This window comes from Miniopterus natalensis, chromosome 19, assembly GCF_054644295.1.
Source record: "Miniopterus natalensis isolate mMinNat1 chromosome 19, mMinNat1.hap1, whole genome shotgun sequence".
NCBI lineage: Eukaryota > Metazoa > Chordata > Mammalia > Chiroptera > Miniopteridae > Miniopterus > Miniopterus natalensis.
Genome location: NC_142099.1, coordinates 26,867,930 through 26,888,838, shown reverse-complemented (window position 1 = coordinate 26,888,838; position 20,909 = coordinate 26,867,930). Strand labels below are relative to the sequence as shown.

General features: G+C 44.6%; 1 protein-coding gene across 2 annotated transcripts in view; it reads right to left on the bottom strand.

The window, feature by feature from the left end:
* The window catches only part of KCNH1 (potassium voltage-gated channel subfamily H member 1), a 264,872-nt gene that overhangs the window by 152,127 nt on the left and 91,836 nt on the right, over positions 1-20,909 (bottom strand). For both annotated transcript variants that reach the window (XM_087828133.1, XM_087828135.1), the window contains exon 7: positions 2,541-2,970. In XM_087828133.1, the coding sequence (XP_087684259.1) occupies positions 2,541-2,970 (430 nt within the window). The remainder of the gene's footprint in view (positions 1-2,540; positions 2,971-20,909) is intronic.

Below are 20,909 nucleotides of genomic sequence, written 5' to 3'. Positions count from 1 at the left end.
AGTGAGTTAACTTCTCTGAGCTTCGGTCCTTATAAGATTGAGATGACAGTCCCTCAGGTACAGAACTCCCGTGAGCAGTAGAGAGTGTGTGTAGAACACTTAGCGCAGTGACTAACCAATACCTGTTCAGGAAACGGTTCCCCTTAAGTAGACTTGCCTACCTGAACACCAGACTTGGCTGCACAGGCGACTACCTGCGTATTACACTTTATTTCAAGAATTGGAAACATCACCCAGCTCTGAGAAGGTGGGAGAGAAAAGAGGTGATAATAATTGTTCGAGGTTTTCCTTGGAGACCATCCCCAGGAAATTATGCTCTCCGTAGAAGCATGGTTTGGGGAAAACAAACTGTTTATCTTTATTATATGCCACCAGAACTATTTTCTTTTTTCTTTTCTGCCAGGTAAAAAATTGCAAGGAAGTCTCCTCAGATTTGAAAACCCTTGGGGAGCCCGTGAAATGGGGCCCATTTTCTAACTGACTACTCTTCTGTAAATTTCTGTAATGGATATAATGAGGTATTTCTACTTACAAAGTGTCTCATCTCCCCTCTAAAAGACAGAAACTGTGACCTGAATACGCTATGTCTGGTTGTTACCCGGTGCCCCCAAATTCACAAAACTCCTGCTGTCCCTGCCTAGGAAACTGGTGCTTCCAAGGCCAAAATAGTTCCAGAAGAGCAAAGGTTTTAAATCATTTTACACGACACAAGAAAGCACCTCAAGTCCTAATTAAGCGAAAGCAATTAGCTACCCACAGACACTTAATGCTGTCTCCCATGGTCAAGCAATCATCTCTATTAAAACCCATTTTAAAGTAAGAAGCAAACCCAAAAGCTCCATCGGTAAACACTTCCCATGAATCAATGACCCCTTAGACACATTCAGTAAACACTCAGAGGTGAACTCTGTGCCTTGGCTGAGGACTTTTGTGAAAGGACTGCATCAGGTACAATAAAGTGGTTGCAAAAAAGGGGGCTGCAGCAAATGTGACAATTTGGGGTGAAATCCTCTTGCAGAAGGGGGCACTGAATCTCTGGTGGGCTAGACAGAGCAATACAGACTGAAGCCTCAGGTTTCCCCGGTCTTAGAGTTCCCTGGTCGGTATGACAAGTAATGTGTCAACTCCACCCTGAGGACTACATCCAGCCAAAGGGCTTCTGCCTGCTGGAACCAGAGTCCAGCTTCCTCACGTGAGACCAGACTACCATCCAAACTGATACTTCATGGGAGTTCTATCCTCTTCCATGTCATAATCTGTCCCTGACGTGCACCTGGTCCACTTGGCAGGTTCACCATGAGTCCAGTCCACTCAAGTCCATGTGCTTTCCCAGCCCCATTAGGTCTACTCCTCCCCTGTGAGTCCCATTAGTGACGGTAGCCTGTTGTTTCCAGCCGAAGGCTATTTCCAGAATTGGCAATAGCAACAGCTACGTAATGGTCAGTGGGTAAGTTGATGAGAAGTCAGTACCTTTCTCAAGAACTAGGCTTGTTTTTGCTTTTCTGCCCAGTCAAGTTAATCCAATAACCCATTACCTCTCAATTGATCAAGAGCCTTTTTTTCACATTTTGTTCTGTTTTGGGGTTTTTGTTGCTTGTTTGGACTTGGGACATTTCTTAACCATCAAGCAAACATCGACAGTATTGATCTAGATTAGCACTGTACAATAGAAATAAGATTCAACATTTTCCTAGGAGCCACATTAAAAAAGCAAAAGGCCCGGCCAGGCATGGCTCAGTCACTGAGCATCGACCTAGAATCCAGGAGATCGCGGTTCAATTCCCGGTCAGGGCACAGGCCCGGGTTGTGGGCTCCATAATCCCCAGCAGGGGGCGTGCAGGAGGCAGCCGATCAATGATTCTCATCATTGATGTTTCTATCTCTCTCTCCCTCTCCCTTCCTTTCTCTCTCTGAAATCAATGAAGATTTTAAAAAAAAAAAAACAGCAAAAGGAAATATAAAATTGCAATAGAACTTTTAACCCACTACATCAAAGATATTATCATTTTCATGTAGAATCAATATGCAAGGTAATTAATAAGACAGTTCACATTCTCTCTTCCTATTTCTCCTTTCTGGTCTCACATTGAACTGTGCAGACCTAGAGCGATGCTGCCATTGACATGGAAAGGGTTCCACGATTCACTGTTCTATGAACAAGCAGTTTACCAAATTGTATGTGTAGCATACAAGTCATTTTAACTTTATAAAAATCTATCTCTACGAGTTCAGATATAGAAAATATTCTGTAAGGGAGAGACCAAAAGGTAATGATAGTTATCTCTCAGAGGCAGATGGATGTCCTTTATTTTCTACTCTGTTCTTTTTTGATATTTTCTGAATTTCTTTACAGTAAACAGGTACTTTTTTCATTATTGTAAAACTATAAAACTAGCCTTTTTTAAAAAAAATCTCTCCCTCACTTTAAGTTATTACACCCTGATCCTGCTGGCACCATAGCCATTAACCTATTTCCGGCTAATAGAAGGAAGACCAAACAGTAAGCCCCCTGCCCCAGCCCCAGCCACTGTGGTACTTACAGCCAATCATCATGATGGCCACTGCAAAGATCTTCTCGATGTCTGTGGACGGGGCGATGTTCCCAAAGCCCACACTGGTGAGGCTGGTCATGGTGAAATACAACGAGGAGATGTAGACAGAATTCTTGCTGGGGCCACCTTCCCATTTCCCTGAGCCAGACCCATTAAACTGGTAAGGGGTGCCGATGTCCATCGCCAGTTGGTAGAGCCAGCTGTTGTTGCGGATGGTCTTGGTGTCCTCGTCGAAGATCTCATAGTCCCCGATGCTGTACCAGATGCAGGCCATCCAGTGCGCAGCCAGCCCGAACACACACACCAGCAGGACCAGCACAGCAGCGCCGTATTCAATGTAATGGTCCAGTTTACGGGCCACTCGCCCCAGGCGGAGCAGCCGGACGACTTTGAGAGAGCTGAACAGGCTGCTGATGCCCTGGGAGGAGAGGAGCACAGTCAGGGCCAGGAACCAAGGACACTACTCTTTCTCTTCTCCCTCCCCCCGCCGGGGCTGTTCCTTCAGCATAGTGTATTTCCACAAGATGCAATATTATGCAACCCTTAAAATTGTCATGATATGGAAAAAATGCTCGTATATATTTGTGTACTTATTTACAATAAAATTAGGATTTTATTCCAAGGTGTATGGAAGGGAGATTTCCATTAGCTTTTTCCCTACTTCCATTAAAAAGCATATTAAAAAACAAAACAAATAAGCCAAATAACATTAGAATTTTAATCTAATTATATTATGCAGAAGTCCACAAATATATATGAGCATTTTTCCATGTCATGAGTTATTTTAGAACAATTTTAAGGGTTGTGTAATATTTCATATTAGGTAATATGAAATATTTTAAGAGTTGCATAGCATTTATTACACATTGTATAATGTTTCATTCTAACACAAGTATTTATGTGTTGAAAAATGGTCAGGAAACACACATGGGAGAAGTAAAACATTATCGGTGGTTATGGCTATGCTGTCAAGTTAGGGAATTACAGGCAATTTTTTGGTACACTTGCATATATTTTTGTTATACTTGCATATATTTATTTAATTTGTATGACTAAAATTTTTATTACTTTTATAGTAGAAAAATATATTTAAAAACAAATTTCTTTAAAAATATAAAAATGAGTGAAAGAAACAGCTAAGAAGAACTGAGATTCTGTTTTCTCAGAAGAGTTACAAATTATTGGAAGGTGACATCACTTCTGTCAACCCAGACACCATGTACTTAAACACAATCCATCAAAGAATCTCAGCTAAAAAGAACCCTCTGATTTCACCTGGTAGCTTCCTCCTTTCTAGTTGGTGTCTGATGGTCCCACCAGGACAGCACTAGTCTCTGAACAGTTCTCTAGGGACTGTGGTAATAGAAAAAATACCGAGTAGAAATCTGAAAAACAGGGTCTGAGACCTACATAAGCCACTAACTTGCTATGTGAATTTGGACAATGCAGTTACCTCTCGGTTTCCTCCTCTAGACAATGGGAGGGGTGGACTAGAGGATCCCTAAATCTTCTCCAAACCCGAATCTACTCTTATCTCCAAAAGGAACTGAAATATATTATAGAAGCTACACCATTCAAAACCTCAAAACTGATTTCAAGGGAGGTTTCCATGAGCTTTTTCTACATCTATTAAAATGCAAATCAGCAAACAAAATAAGAACATTTCTTTGAATCAAGACTTTGGTCTCCCTGACATGGCAAAAGTCCACCAGCAGGATGAGAGGCCCTTCGCCACGCAGAGTGGATGACTTCTCGCTATTTCGAACACTGGACAAGTCCCAGGTCATCGCTGTTCTCTCTTGTCCCTTTCATGATAACCCCCAAAGCTCAGGTTATGTCATAGATAGAAAGGTTTTGTGCAAATGATTTCTGACAAAAATGATTTTGGGGTCTCAGCAGGGGTGCGTTCTCTTTCTGGGCACAAAGCTAAACTGCATTTCCCAGGCTTTTTCCATCTGGGTTGGACTCAGGAATAGTTCTCACCAACGGGGCGTGAGGTGGAGTGTGTGTCACTTCCAGGCCAAGGGAGCCACAAGTAAGTGTGCTGCCTGCTTTCTCTTCCCCCAGCACGCCCTCCAGAGGAAGCTAGTATGACCTTGAGGCCTGAAAATGGTGAACGTACAGCACGGAAGGAGCCTGGGTCCCTAAAAGACGATGTGAAGCACCCTCTCCCAGCCAATTAACTTGAATCATATTGTTATGTGAACGAAAAAAGGAACCTCTGAAATCAGCCACTGGAACTTCGGGGGATATTTGTTACAGCAGCTGTATCATTAGCGTTCCCTGACTGTAAGCACAGAAACCATATGCGGCACAGCCTTGTGGAGGAAGAACAGAGCACCAGGCTGCCACACACATTATTTTTGTTGAGATGAAATACAATGTATTGCCCTTTAAAAAAAAAAACAAAGCACATAAAAACAGTTTTGTAGCCATAAAACTTACAGCAGAAAAAAAACCATTTCTTATCCAACATATACCAGCAAATGGATAATCACGGGTTTTTCTAAGCCAAGGGTCAATTCATCCAAACTGTCAATCTTGACAAAATTTACCTTTGGCATGTCCAGTACTCCTCCCTGGGCTCCCTTTTCCCTCCATGCAGAAACCTGCCACGCAGAAAAGACTGACAAAAATCCCTCATATTAAGCTACGAAAGACTGATGAGGGTAAACAGATAACTTCTCTCCACGGGGCATCTGCATTTTAAGAGGAAAACTAACTTCCAATAATGGAATTAAAAGCACCGACAGCCTGGATGAAGGAGATATTTTGGGAGGCAAGAGAGCGTTTTTGATGACTCAGAAATCAAACACATGTAAGCAGCCACCTACTCTCCACCTCCACATAAGGAGGTTCCTGAAATCATCTTTCAAAGCAGCTCCGCTCTGAAGCAGAGCTTACTACCCAGGGCAAACTGCCTTGTCATCTTTCCCTCTCTCATACTCAATTCAAAGCAACACTTACAGAGAACCCATTAGGTACTCCTGTGCCAATGCTACAGGGAAGACATGAGACTGATGATGCCTTGTCTTCCCGCATTCTACTTATCTTCAGTGCCCAGCCCGTGAAAGATGCCCGACAGAAAGCAGGGAGGGAGCAAATGCATAACGGCTGAGAGAGGCATGATAGGATTAGGGAAGATATTTCTACTAAGAATCACAGAACTTGAGAGCTGAGAGGGGACACAGAAGTCATCTAGGTCAGCTCCTCTGAGTCCAGCAAGGTCTCCTCGGGTGCCCTTAAGGGATGGTCATCCCACCTCCCCCTGAACTCTCCCCTTACTGTTACCTCGAAGAACCCCTCCTGTGGCAGTCATTCACGGACATGAACGACTGGGCTCCCATCTCCTTTCTCACCTCCCTTCGGCTCCATCTGTACTTCATCCCTTCTCCATTCTCTCGCAATGGCCACAGCAACACATGCAACCACTACCCAAAGGCCAAGCTACCCTCCAGCCACACAAGCCAGTGGTCTCAAGCATCCCACACAGCAGATGCACACTGGCATCTCATCTTGCCCAGACCGGTCTCTCAGCCCAGAATGCACGGCTTCCCCATTTCTTGCAACTGGTAACTAGTTATCTGTCAGACCTTCTACTATGATACTAGTTGTCCTTCAGGTCTGCCACTACCTCCACCCTAAAGCCCTCCAGGACGACCCTGTAGTCCCAACCACTCACTCCTCCAAATGTCCGTGGTAATCTGCATCCATCGCCACTTGAGCACATTGCTTTGCGTTATAGTTTCCTGTAATCATTTCCCCGTGTACATCAGGAACTACACCTTCCTGAAGACCAAAGCCACTTGGTACTCATTTTAGAAACCTCCTATTGGGTCGAACAGTATCCCGCCAAATTCATGTCTTTTCCAGAACCTCAGAATGCGACCTTATTTGGAAACAGAGTTGTTGCAGGTATAGTTAGTTATGATGAGGTCACTCAGTGGGCCCTTAATCCAGTGTGGCTGCTGTTCTTATAAGAAGGGAATGAGGAAGACCCAGAGAGAGAGCCCCTGTGATTGACAACACAGAGACTGGAGTAATGAATCCAAGCCAGGGAATGCCAAGGATGATCGGCAACACCAGGAGCTAAAAGGCAGGCATGGAACAGACTCTCTCCGAGAGCCTTCAGAGAGAGCATGGCCATACCGACACCTTGATTTCGGAACACAGCCTCCAGAACTATGACAGAATACATTCCTGTGTACTAAGCCACCACTCTGTGGTAATGTGTCATGACAGCCCTAGGAAACTAATACACCTACACAGGGTCTAAAGCCAGCACCCTCTCAGAAAGGGTCTCAAACACTTTCTAAACTGCATTAAAGAGTTTGGATTATTATAGAAATTTTTTTCTCACTTTAAGGAGCCTTTGGAACAATACAAAACATGCACTTCCTCACTGTGTTATTTATCTGCGTGCGCAATGATATTCTATTACACGGTCTTGCATAAGTTCTCTCTTATTGCACTAACAGCTGGAATTCCAGCTGTTTAAAAGCACTTCAAGCTATTAATTTGGGTTTCAAGCTAATTTGGGTTTTTTTTCTTATTTGCCCGAAGTTCAGTATATGCAATAAATAAAACAGAATACTCCGAAGTGTTTTTATTTGTTTTAGTATAAAAAAACAATAGCACCATATGGTAGAGAATCACATTTTCCCAGGGACTTCTTGTATCAGAAAACCTATCTCACATTACAAATAATGCCAGCGAGTTTTCTGTTACAACCTTAAAATTATGAAGAACCAAGAAGTTCAAATGGAGCCCTGGCCGGTGCTACTCCGTCAGCTGAGCAGCATTCCATGCACCAGGAGTTTGCTGGTTCGATTCCGGGTCGAGGGCACTTGTCCGTGTTGCAGGCTCAGTCCCCAGCAGGGGGCGTGCAGGAGGCAGCTGATGGATGTGCTTTCACATCAATGTTTCTCTCTCTCTCTCTTCTACCGCCCTCCCTCTCTAAAAATCAATAAATTACTCTTTGGAAACAAAAAAATGAAGTTCAAGTTGAGTCACCATAGATAAAGAGATGGTAAGAACCTGTGCTGGGCAGCTCATCACTGAAGGTCAACAACTATGGCTGGAAGGAAGCCTCCTGAATCTAAATAATCTCAGTTGTGATACTGATGCAATTCAAATTGAAACGGACATATGGTAATTATCAGAATCATTTGTGAGAATTATTGACTGTTACCTATTCATCCAGACTAAATAAATCATTCCGTTAACGTGGGCTATATCTTGCCTTCTCAACTACCCAGATTCAACAATAATCTGCTCCTTTTTTTTCTCTGCCATAGGCATGGAAATGACACGTCACAGACTGATGACACTGTGTTAGTCAAAAGAACTCCTGGGTCTTTCAGTCCTTGAATTGTTCCCCCAGGCTTCCAGGTCTGTGTGGTGACATGATGGCATCCACAGCAAATTCTGCAGGTAAACTTTATTTTTTTGATGGCTTTCAACCGCACACTGATCATGATTACTCTTCTCCTGCTTCCTCCTCCAGCTAACGGCCTCCTTCACATACTTCCCTCTGAATTTACTCACCAGGAGAAGTTGTGACAATAGGAAATCCAGTGCTCTAAAAATTTACTACTTTGTTAACAGAGCTTGGTTTGCTTGTTGTCTTTGAAACAGAGGTGACTTCAAGCATAAATGTTTTTTGATGGCCCCCACCACCCTGAGAACTGCAGATCCATTTCAACTGCACAATGGAATAAACCTGCTGACGAGATATTATTGGAAGTTACTCACTGAAGCTTAAATATTATTTGCTTTTGTTTCTTTTTCTTAGCTGATAAGTACTTTTTTAAAAATTGACTTTAGAGAGAGGAAAGCAGAAGGAGAGAGAGAGAAACATTGATGTGAGAGGGAAACATTAATCAGTTGCCTCCCATGAGCGGCCCTACTGGTGATCGAACCCACAACCTGGGTGTGTGCCCTGAAAGGGAATCAAACCTCTGACCCTTCGATGCACAGAACGATGCTCTAACCAAGTGAGCCACACTGGCCAGGGTGTTAAATATAATTTGCCACCTTTCTATTGCTTCAATATTTTACTTGAGGCTTGTTTAATTCAATTCAGCAATCATTTCTTGAAAACCTAGTACTGGAAGACATAGCCAAGAGCTACTAGTGATAGGAAAATAAGGAAAATTCAGTCTCCTACTCTCCCATTACCTACAATCAGGCCACACACAAAAATACAGCCTGCCTATGACTACAACGCAGCAGCAAAACACAATGTAGCTGCCACTATAAAGACAGACTGAGCACAAGTCCTGTGGCTGCACATAAAGGGAATTTTTTCTAGTTCGTTTAACAGGCCTGTTGACCATACTCAGGGAAAAAATGCAGTTACCAAGTAGAAGGGATGCCTTGCCACCTTCCATTTGTTTAATCCAATAATGTGCCCAAAAGGCACATCTGCAGTCTCCGTAGAAAACCAACATTGAAGAAAGTTTAAAACCACTCACTTACTTTTTGTTTGCCATTCCAACCATGAAATAAACTGTATCTTCAGTTGGAATAATATACCATCAGGCTCTTTTGCTTTCTAGAGGCACTGAAAATTGAAATTGTACCACTGGCCAAACAAAAACCAAAGAATACAAGAGACAGAATCTGGTTTTAGGCAGCTATGTCTCTGTCTTTCTCAGAATCCTAATATCAGGCTTGCTTTTTCCAGGGAAGTGAAAGGAACCCAAGTAGCCTAGAGGGAGCCGTGTCTCATACTTGAAGGAAGCAATGAAGTCATCTTGTGCCTGCAGCTCTGACACTGATGCAGAATTAGCCATGCCCTTAATTTGCTTGAGGCTAATTTTATTAAATTCTCAGAGACAACAGCATGTCAGGGTCTGCTGCAGGTGAAAACCCCAACGACTTTCATGAGGCTTGTGTCTGTAGGAGCTTGCGGCACTGGAGCCTGACTAGGCCGTAGGCCCACTTGTCACTGTCCTGCCAGAGCTCTAGATCTGGACGAGAGCTGACATTATAAAAGCATCATCTCAACTAGTAACATCTGAGAACACAACTAGGGTCTCCAGACCACATGATAACACTCTCTATTCAATGGAGGAGAGACTCACAGATCATTTCCTATGCAGCCTAATTGGTTTCAAAAGGCACCCTCCTTCCTTTCCCAAACATAATCCACTTCAGTCTCAACCTCACCCAAAACCAAGCTTCAATTAAGAAAGTAGAGAAGCCCCTAGGAACTATAAAGAAGCACCCACAAGGGTAGCCTCCTGACCCTCACAAGTGCCAGGAATTTGCAGTAAGGCCGTGAGGCCTCCACCGGGTTGGCAAGCAGGGTCCCTGGAGCAGCCCGGGAGTGTTCTTAGCCCCAGGACACTTCCAGGTGTCTGGGCTACTGGACAGACACACAAGGCATTGAGAAAGGGGCAGGAGAAACAGACAGGTGGAATCAGAATACTCTAGAAAGACAGCATGGCCATAACTTCGGGGATTCCTAAATTTAAGACAATCAGGACCTCCTTTCCGCTAGAAGGAGGGTCAGTGCTCCACCTGTAATACCGCTCATGGTTAACTCTGTCCCATCTTCACAGAGAGATTTAAAGCCCTCGAGGGCTGTTTCTCCTTCAGCCTCGGCAGTGAGTGGTGACGAGGCCACTAATCGTTCCAGACTCTTCCTTTCTGGGAAGCAACTGTCATACACAGAGCTCCACTCTATACCACCACCCGGCCCTCTGAGGATACGTCCCCGTCGGAATGTCCTAAGGCAAAATGATGGCCCCTTTCAGAGGCTTCTGGCAAATATAGTTCCAAACTTTCTGGAAGCAGCAGAAGTAAGTAAGGAGAGTCGCCATTCTGTGTGGTTAAAATAATGAGGAACTACAATTTGGGGGAATGGGAGCAGCAACAGAGAAACATTGTCAGTTTGGAGCCAGGCCCTGCCTCTGGCACGTGCTCTGACGCGCTCTGCGACCCTGGTAACCTCTCTGGGCCTCATGTCTTCACCTGGGAAGTGGAGAATGTTCCCAGGGTTCACACTCACAAAAGTATTAGTTGTTGCACGAGAGGTAGTGGCCTCGCTCTCCGCCAGCTGTAAAATCCAGCCAAAAGGGGGAGAGGGGTCCCAAAGGGGAGAGATGATTTAATTTACCCTCAGCCCAAAGGAAAGAAAGCATCTGAAATGGCAGAAAGAAGTCATCTCCAGGTGACCATTAATAAAGATGAGAGAAAATGCCCTCTGAAAAGTTGCCAAGAAGCAATTAAGGGCTTTCCACCAAAATTGCTGTGTAAGCTGAAGGAAAGTGGGCAGAGCCCCACCTGTGCTTCTGGACACGAGGACTCCAGGGGTAGGGAAAGTCAGTCTCTGCTGATAAGGATATGAAAGGCCAAGGATGCCTGGAATGATGAAAAACAACAGAATTCAATTCACACTAGGCATCTGTATTTCTAAACTCACTTTAAGAGGTCTAGCACTTCTTTGACTACAGAAATTAGAAATGACTAAAATAACAAACATGCCCCTTAGAAGTTTTTTTAATGGAAAGTTGTATATAGACCCCATCCTGCTAAATAATAGCAACAATGACGTATTAAGACCTTGCGAGACGCCAAGCAGTCCGAACTTAGTCTTACCTGCATTAATTCACTTAATTCTTATCATTAACTATCCTACAGGACATACAGAATTCTCCCCATTGTATATGGCTGTATGGACTTTTTATAAATTAACTGATAGACCAGCAGCCGTGGAGGAGGATGAGTTGTGTGTGGATTGCAATCAGGTTTTTGAAAACAATCAATGAGATTGAACTCTTCCGTGGCTGCTCCAAAGACGCAAAGCAGCCGGCTGTGTTCCCCCATTCACTCCACTCCCCCAAAGCCAACCTGACTGTAGCAGAGAGATTGATGATTCCCACACACTTTTTTTCCTTTTCTTAATTGAATTTATTGCGGTGACATTGGCTCACAAAACCATACAGGTTTCAAGCATACGACTCAACAAAACACCATCTGCACACTGCATTGTGCGCCCGTCGCCCCAAGCCAAGCCTCTTTGGGTCCCCATTCCCCCCCCTTTCCCACATCCCCTACCCCCACCCCCCTTTCCCTCTGGCTATCCCCACACTGTTGTCTGTGTCTATGGGCTATGCATATATATTTGTTTTGCTTAATCCCTTCACCTTCTTTCATCCAGTCCCCCAACCCCCATCCCCTCTGACAGCTGTCAGTCTGTTGCATGCGTCCATGCCTCTGTTTCTATTTTGTTCATCAGTTTATTTTGATCATTAGATTCCACAGATAAGTGAGATTGTGTGATATCTGTCTTTCTCAGATGGGCTTCTTTCATTTAGCATAATACTCTCCATGCTGCTGCAATGGGTAAGATTGCCTTATTTTTTTAATGGCCGAGTAGCATTCCGTTGTGTAAATGCACCACACCCTTTCTATCTGCTCATCTACTGATGGATGCTCTTTCCAAGCAGCAAGTGGTCCGAGTTCACCCACAGTAAGTAGCAGGACGTAAAAGGAAGAAATAAAAGCAGTGGTAGACTAAAAAGATGACACTCTTTCCACCATGGAAAAGCTACGCCCACGAAAAAGCTTAGATTCGGACTGTGATGTATTTGTGCCGACTGGGGATCCTGGGCTCCTAAATAACATGACCTACAGACGGGCAAGATAACATCCTAAGGCCACCCCGGGCAGCACCCTTTGTATGGTCCAAGGGGAATCTGTAGGCACGGGTTTCCCACACTTACCAGGCCCAAGGACGGGAAGCGGGCTTCAGTTCCTTATTCAAATCACTTCACCTCAGAGGTCAAACAAGATGGGCATAAAAGACTCCCCAGATTCTCAGCCCCACCCCATGCCAGGCTAGCGACGCCCAGATTGAGGAAGAGATTGACCCCAAAGCTGGGGCCACTCCGCACGTCTCGCCTGGTTCACAGGCTATGATGAGGCGGCAGAAAAATAATCCATAGGAACATCTTTTGGAGAGTTAAAATCAAATGCTCTACAAGTGAGTGCTGGTGGTATTATTTAGAAATGGTTTTTGAAGTCATGATGCATTTATAAACACTCATTTAAATCCCTTCCTGGTGATACTAGGACATAATTCCATATTTGTAGACCAGAAAGCAGATGGCCAAAGGAAGCTGCCAAGAGGTGGGACCACTAAATGGCCCAGATCTAAATGGAGGGCTTAGGACATAAGGCTTGGCTCAGGAGTCCTGGGATCACAGAACTTTGGATCAGGAGGGGACCCAGGGAGCATGGAGCCCACACCCCTCCTCCGACTAATAAGGAAACAAAGGTGCAGGCAGGACTCACTGTACCATGACCACGGGCGCCCCACTCCCCACTCCCAGCCCTGGTAACCTCTAACCTACGTCTATCTCTATGATTTAACTACTCCTCATATAAGTATAGTATTTGTTCTTTTGTGTCTGTGGCTTTTTTCACTTAGCATAATGTTTTCAGGACTTGTCTATGTTGCAGCATGTGTCAGAATTTCATTCCTTTGTATGGATGAATAACTGTGTATGTGCCACGTTTTGTTTATCCCTCCACCTGCTGACAGACTCTAGGGATGTTTCCACCTTTTGGCTATTGTCAATAGTGCTGTGATGAGCCCTGGATATCGGTTTGAATCCTCAGGCAGGCTGCAGTATTTTTTAACAATTTAGTTTTTTAACAAACTCTTACACAGCATTTACTGTGTGCCAGCCACTGCCTGTTATAAACATGACCTCATTTAATTCTCGTAACTCCTGTAAGATAAGAATTACTATCATCCCCATTTTGCAGAAGAGGAAACAGAGGCACAGAAAGGTTAAGCAACTTGTCCAAGTGAGTTGTCACAGCTGGATTCAAACCCAGGCTGTCTGGGCCAGAGTGGCTAGGAGGCCAGAGCGGGGACCAGAAGAGCAATAGTTAAAATAAATGAACCTTCCAAAGACTTCCTCGGAGGGTAAAAGTTGAAGTCTTCATAGTTGTCCATGAGGTCCATACATTCTGCATTGTTCTCTCTCTCACCTCGGGACGTCTCCAACCTCATTTCTTACTGTTGCCCCCACTCACTCGCTCCTCTCAGATACAGCAGGTAGGCTCCACCTCAGGGCCTTTGCACTTGCCTTTTCTCTGCCTGGAACATGTGGACACTAATATCCTTAATATCCCTCGCTTACTCACCTCCTTGGGGGTCATTTCTCAAATGTAACCGTCTCAAATGAGGCCTTCCTTCCTTCATGCCCCATTCTCAACCACAACCACCAGCCCAACACACCCACCTGTTTCATTTTTGCCCAGGGCATGTACAAGCTTGATGTTTAACATACTATAGGCTTGTCACTTGTTTGCTGACTGCCCCTCACACTAAAATGTAAACACCAGCTGTCTCCTCAGCACCTAGAACACTGCAGCAGGCTCTCAACAACGATGAACTGAATGAATGGCTGCCACGCATCCACCAGCACTTAACAGTTTGTAAAATTTTCCCACATATATTATCCCTTGGTTTTCATGAAGAAACTGAAAATGTCTTAGAAGAATCGCACGGTGAAGGTCAGACTTTACATCTCCCACTGGTACGGGGACAGGTCCCGGTGGCCGGAGGCACAGCCTGTACTTTCAGGGGAGGGGGTTAGGCGCCCTGGGCCAGGGAACAGCCCGGGGGTGGGATGCCGGGCTGGCCCTGCGGCCTGGGAGCACACCCGCCTGCCTCAGGGACACGAGGTGCCCTGCCCCTCCCTCGTGAAAGCCTGGAGGCAACACCGTGTTTCGGAACCAGAAACCCCCTTTCATTTGCTTCATTCCGCCACCAAAACGAGGGCACTGGTTGCCCTCTGAGATCCCTGGTTTCAGGAGCTCCTGGGTTACTCACCCCGCTTTAGGTGCAGAAATACACTGTGCTGCCTTCTCCGGAGCATCGGCTACAGCCCCAGAGACACACTGCACAATAAGCGGGAGGCATCGTGTCCCCAAATGTGTTTTATTCTCTATCTGGACTCTTCCCACCCATCTGTCCAAAATCTCCACCCCTTAGAAACCAGCTCCAACGACGCCCCTGCAATGAAGCCTGGTCTGAATCAACCTCTTCCTCTGCCCGACCCCCCCACCCCCAACTGGTCTCTTCTCACTGAATTCCCGCAGCATTTTGTGCCATTCATTATCACATTTATCCCGCTCTACCTTTTACCTACGTCTTGGCTGTGTGTCTTGCTCTCCTGCTGCATCTATAAACCCTCTCTAAGCACGAGAGCAAGTTTCTTTCACCTTGACATGTCCCTGAGGCATCCAGCGCAGTCCCAGCCCGTAGCTGGCACTCAGTATTGATTCCTGAACGGAAGGAACAAACCAGTGATCAGCTATTGGGAGGAGCACCCGATACCCTAACTTTTCCTCAGCCTGGATTCCTACAGCCAAGCGGCCAGGACTCTCTGATGGAGTCTGACCTGCCCATTTCTATCACTTTATATGATTTTTATCAAATTACTCTCCTGCTCAAAAACCCACTTGTTGGTATTATAAACTGGTTGTCTCTGAGAATGTACTACCTCCAAAGCACGTCCAGAGTCTTCAGAAGTTCACATCTTTTGTCCCAATAATCCTTCTATGGGATTTTAATAGAACAAAATCTAAAAGACAGACGAGCGCCCCTTCCAGTAACCTCGATGTCATCTTTGGTGTGGACCCTGCTTCTCTCATCTCCCACCTGTAGGCAAGCGTGGAGTCGTATTAACCGTGCCTCTGTTTGTTTCTGGAACAAGTCCGCCTTTCTCATCCGCCGACACGGCCGTCTGTCCCCTGGATTGCTGCCCCAGCTGCCCCAACTGGCCCTGCCTCCAAGCTTAGCTCATCCGACTTACTCCGCATGTGGAGACTCGGTTCCTCCTACAGGCAATTCTGACTGCACTCCTCTCCTGCTCAGGCTCTTCAGAGCCTCATGACACAGCCCGCGCCCCTAGTGGGGCACACCGGGCCTGTGACTGCCCTACCTGCTCCCCCTGCCTTCCCTCTCCCCACCTGCTCACACACCTACACTCCAGGCACACCGAACCACCTGGATCCTCAGACGCGCACATCTGTCCCACCTGTGTGTCACATACACCGGTTCCCCTGCCTGAGCTGATGTCTCCTCCCACTGTCCTCCTCTCCCCGCTTTTCACCCGGCCAACCCCCTACTTACACTCCATGTTAAGACTCTTCTCTGAGCTCCCAAAGTGGCCTGCTCCCAAGAACCCAGCAGGCACCCCCATTGTTTGCACCGCTGTGCATTATCTCAGCAGCTTACTGTCCCCTTGCCATCCCACGTATAAATAACTGTTAGCCTCTTGAGGGCAGGGACTCCTTCAATTTCAACACCAAATCCCCAGAACCTACCTGGCCCTGTCCCAGGAGCTAACAGGAATCCCACATATAACTACTAACAGACTGAAGCGACAGCTTCTGAACAAGGGTGAGACCACCTGTCACTCTCCTACTTACAGCTCAGTCATGTCCCAGGAGGGACAGAGCAGGACAGTGAGAGATTTCAACACATTACTCAGAACCCCATATGATTTAAAACTTACCAATTGCTTATTTCTGAAAATTTTCAGTTAATATTTTCAAACCACAGTTGACCACAGGTAACTAAAACCATGGAAAGTGAAATCGCAGATAAGGGGAGACTACTGTACAAATATGTGTACAAGTATATAAATTATGTGTGCATTTAGATAAAGACCAGAAGAAAGTAGGCAGAAATGAAAAATGATTGGGTTAGGAGGGTCAGCAAGCATTTTCTACAACGAGGCACAGAGTAAATATTTCAGGTTTTGTGGGCCACCGGTCTGTCACAACTACTCAACTCTAAACATTGTGGCCCAAAGCAGCCACAGACAACACATGAACAAAAAGGCATATCTGTGTTCCAATATAACTTTATGTATCGACACTGAAATTTGAATTTCATACCCTTTTCATGTGTCACAAGATGTCATTCTTCCTTTCTAACTTTCTTCAACCACCGCAAATTATAAAAAACATTCTAAGCTCATGGTCCGCACAGAAACAGGTGGTGAGCCAGGTTTGGCCTGTTTGCTGATCCCTGGGTACGGTACATGTAAGCTATTTTCTTTTACTATAATTTTCCTTAATGTTCTTACATAATTTTCACATTTAAAAGGATAAAAAAGAAGATACTATAAATTCCCTGGGGTCTGCCAGAGCCATTCAAAAATGACCACGCTCAATTCAAACATGAGTCAGCTGGCCCTCACTTCCTCTGCCAATTCACGTCAGAAAAAAACCATCACAGTCCCCGACATCTAGCCTCATGTCTCCTTGGAGACCCCAGTACATGACTTGCTGATTTCTCAGCTTTGGCATTTCGAGTTCCCTTCTAATGTGTTAACCCTGAAAACCCAAATCCAACCAATTTCCTCAAGGCCAAACTCTAGGCTCACCTTCTCCAAGGAGTCTTCCCTAAGTGACCACAATCCAAATAGATCCCTCTTTTGCTGTTTAAGTAATTTGAATACACATTTTTTACAGTGCTCCCAGTTGTTACATCCCAATATATGCTCTCTCCCAACATGATAGCAAGATCGAGGGCAGGACCCATCATGCCTTCTGCTACTTTTCCACTTCCCACAGCATCTCCCAGAGCACTCTACATGCAACGAGAATTCACAAATGCTAGTTGAGCAAGTGGTGAGAAGACAGCCCGGTCAATGGACAGGGTGCACTAGCAGATAGTCCAGGTTCCTGCTGTTGATTTTAATAATGATATGATCAGTGCTCCCGGCCATAATTAGCCATATCGCCCATGATCACTGTTTATCTGGTCATTATTTTGGCACATCCCAAGCTGCTACAAAAGTAATTATATTCTGTACACAGAGCCACTCATCCAATTACAGGTCTTCGCCACACATTAGGAGATAACATTATATGAAGGTGCTATGAATCAACTGGCTGGGCACAGGGTGTATACAGGGAGGATTTTTAAAAGGAAGAATGGTGAACCAACCAACCGTGTGAAGCCTGCTTTAATCACAGTATTCTGCAAATGGAAGTCAGTGAGGAAAAGATGATCACGCCATACAGACACAGGGGCACAGGAACAAAAACAGATGTGTAAGCGGGGGGGGGGTGGGTCCTCCTCGGGAGCCCCACCTACTGCTCAGCAGGGGGAGGGTGTGGGAAGCTGACGGCCCATTTCCTCACTTCCCAGTCCATTCCTCTACAGGGCAGGCGCTGAACTAGGGCCCCAGGATGTGTCCAGTTCCTCGTACATGGCCACTGATGAAGACTAATAACCAGCGTGCCAAATACCATGCTAAGTGCTTCACGTGCATCATCTCATTTATCCTCACGACAACTCCACAGAGCGGGTACTTTTATCATTTCAGTAAGGATGCAGAACAGCTGATAAACGCTAGTTTGAGAGACCTACTTTTTGAGTGGCTCCCATTTGCCAGGCACTGTGCAGCACTGTGCAAATGAGACGAGTTCTGCCTTCATGGAACTGACCTTCTAGTGGTAGAGAGAAAAAAATAAGCTAAAGAAAAAAGTTTCACAAGATAATATCTGAATGTGTAAAGTGCTATCAAGGACATCAATAGATTAAATGGGTAAAGAACCATTTTTAATGAAAGGGGTTGGGGAGTTTCTCCAGACAGCCTCAGCCTAAACACGCAGTGAGAATCTATGCAGACTCAAACAGCACCCTCGGGGGTCCAGGGTACAAAACCCCTATGAAGGGGAGGCCCCCTATGTGAAGGTGCAATGCGCAAAAGGGGGAGGCGCCTGTGTGCAGCAGGGAGAACTGGAAAAACACACAGTGGAAAATACAGATAGGATTTGTGAAGCACGGGATCCAGTGGAAAAAGTGAAATGGAGATAGTGTATGTCTAAGAGAATGTTCTCGATGCTTTACGGGCATTCGAACCAGCTATGCATGTAATTTACATAACAGGGCAGGGCTGCTGGGACATCTGCTAGTAACTTGGTGGTTTAAGCTGCCTGGCAGAAGCAGTTTCTTTCCAGATATTCTGCTGGTCACGGTTCTAAGGGTTAATGGGATAAGCTTTCCTCAGGCATAGAAAAACATGCTAGTAATGGGATAAAATCTAATAGATTATGCTTTTTCTTTAATGGTGTAATTTTATTGACGTATCAAAGCATTATGTAACTGTGGGCTAATTATTGTCCATGAAAAGAGTGAGCTGTTCAGGGAAAAGTTGAAACAACACAGTACAAGCAGAGTAACTCCCTAGCTGAGCTCTGGTCACGTCCCCTGCGCCCTCTTAAATGAAATCAGCTCCGTGCCACCTGCCTTGGTCTTCCTCTTGGCCTCTTTATCCCCTCTTTGGCCCAGAATGCAATCCAGGGCCATATCTAAGGATCTGTCACTTTGCAGGGCTGTACTGTCCTACTCATCTCCGGCCACAAAGCCCAGCCAGCTCCTTCATACCTTTACTCCTACTTGACCAATCTTTCAAACACACAGTTATAAGCCCTTAATTTCCTCTCTAAATCCCTATTATATCTGTAGACTTGCCTGATTTTTGCTTTTGTCTGTGCCTTCTCTTATTTTCTGGATTAATCTCAGCCAAGTTTTGTCAGTTCGGGGAGTCTCTTCAAAGAACCAACTTTTGACGTGGATGATCTTGCCTTTGTATTTTTTAATACTTTTGCTTTCATCTTTATTATCTTCCAGCTGCTGTTTAAAGATTTATTCAGCTTTTTACTATGTTAAATTAAGTGCTTATCTCATTTTTTAATTGTTTTTCTTTACTAAGAGAAGCATTTAATATTTTAAATTGCCATCTAAGTAATCTCTTAGCTTTGTCCTACACGTTTTGATATGAGTATTTTCATTGTCTTATAGGCCTATATATTTTCCGATCTCCATTATTAGTTCTTCTGTGACCCATACGTGAGTCAGAGCATGGAGTACTTAAACCAGCTCACACCAGCTCAAGTAAGCAATTGTTAAATCGTCAGGTATTTTGAGAGCTGCTTGTGAAACGCAGCTATTATTCAAATAAAATTACCTAAACTTAAAATTAAATAAATTCTATTAAGATGAAAGTAATAAATATTCAAAACACGTTGCTTTCTATTTTACTCCATGCTGTTACGGTTATTACTTCTATTGTGTCGGGATGGTAAAAATATTACACAACTGCTGTGCTACTGTGCATCTCTTCCCAGACGACACTCAGCACCTCGTGCTGGTGGCCTGGTGGAAGTGTTTATACATGGAAATTAGTAAACTCCATAAATCAGGACATTTTTTCTTCTGAAGAGTGAGTTGTTAAATATTTATATGCTTTTGTATTTATTTTCTAGTATATGTTATTTTAGAACTTAAAGGAGCTTAAAAATGCTATACACTGAGAGAAACAGAGGGTTTAGTATCCATCGAATCCATCATTGAGTCTTTAACAAGGAGATGTGACAAGAGGCACGGGGTAGCTCTCCTTTAGGGTCAAGGGAAGGCACAGAAAGGACCCTACTGGTCCTTAAAAATCCACTCGTGCAAACGCCTATGATCGTATGTAGGCATACCATCTACACTCTGTTGGCTCATGCTCCCTACCCAAATATAAAGCAGTGTTTTTCTTACTATTTTTCCCAAAACACCACCCACTAAGTTCTAATAATAACACTATGCGTTTGAATAGCACTTGATAGATTTTTGAGGTATTTTTATATACAGGACCTCCTAATGTTAGCAACACCCCAGTGAGGTAGACATTATGATACAGAAGGCCACCTCCCATTGTTGGTGTCTGGGACTCACAGACCAGATTGCGTTTCCTCGTGGCTTTTGTCAATTTAGACAGCAGTTCTGTCCCGCTCCTTCTTTGTAATTTCAGACTAAGGAGTTTTAATCTTTTTGTCAGTCCTCATCTGGAAAACTCTCCATCGCTTTTATAATTTTCAGGTGTCCTAAAGTAACTTTTAAAGAGGCTTAGTTAGACACTGGGAGAAAAGAAAAGATAAAGCCAGCTTTTAACAAAGAAGCTGTCGAAATTGGCAACCTAGTTTGTTTTCTGATGTAGACAGTCATTGTAAGAGGCAGTAAATGAGAAATTGATTTAAAAAATTCTTTTCTCACTGCAGTAGAAAATTATCATCAGGGCCACGATCATTTCAGTTACAGACACAATGAAATTTTGTTCGCTTCGTTGGCAGAGGTCTGTCTCTGCCAGGCAAGTGCGCATGGCAGTCAGGGAGGGCTGCGGAGCACCGGCAGCAGTAATGAGTCTCGGTGGTTCTTCAGGCAACAGGAAATTTCAGCCTAAAATCTTGAAAACAAAAACAACAACACTCTATAACAAACTGTTTCTATAGTCTTGCTACCAACATGAGCTTTGTCGCATCTCT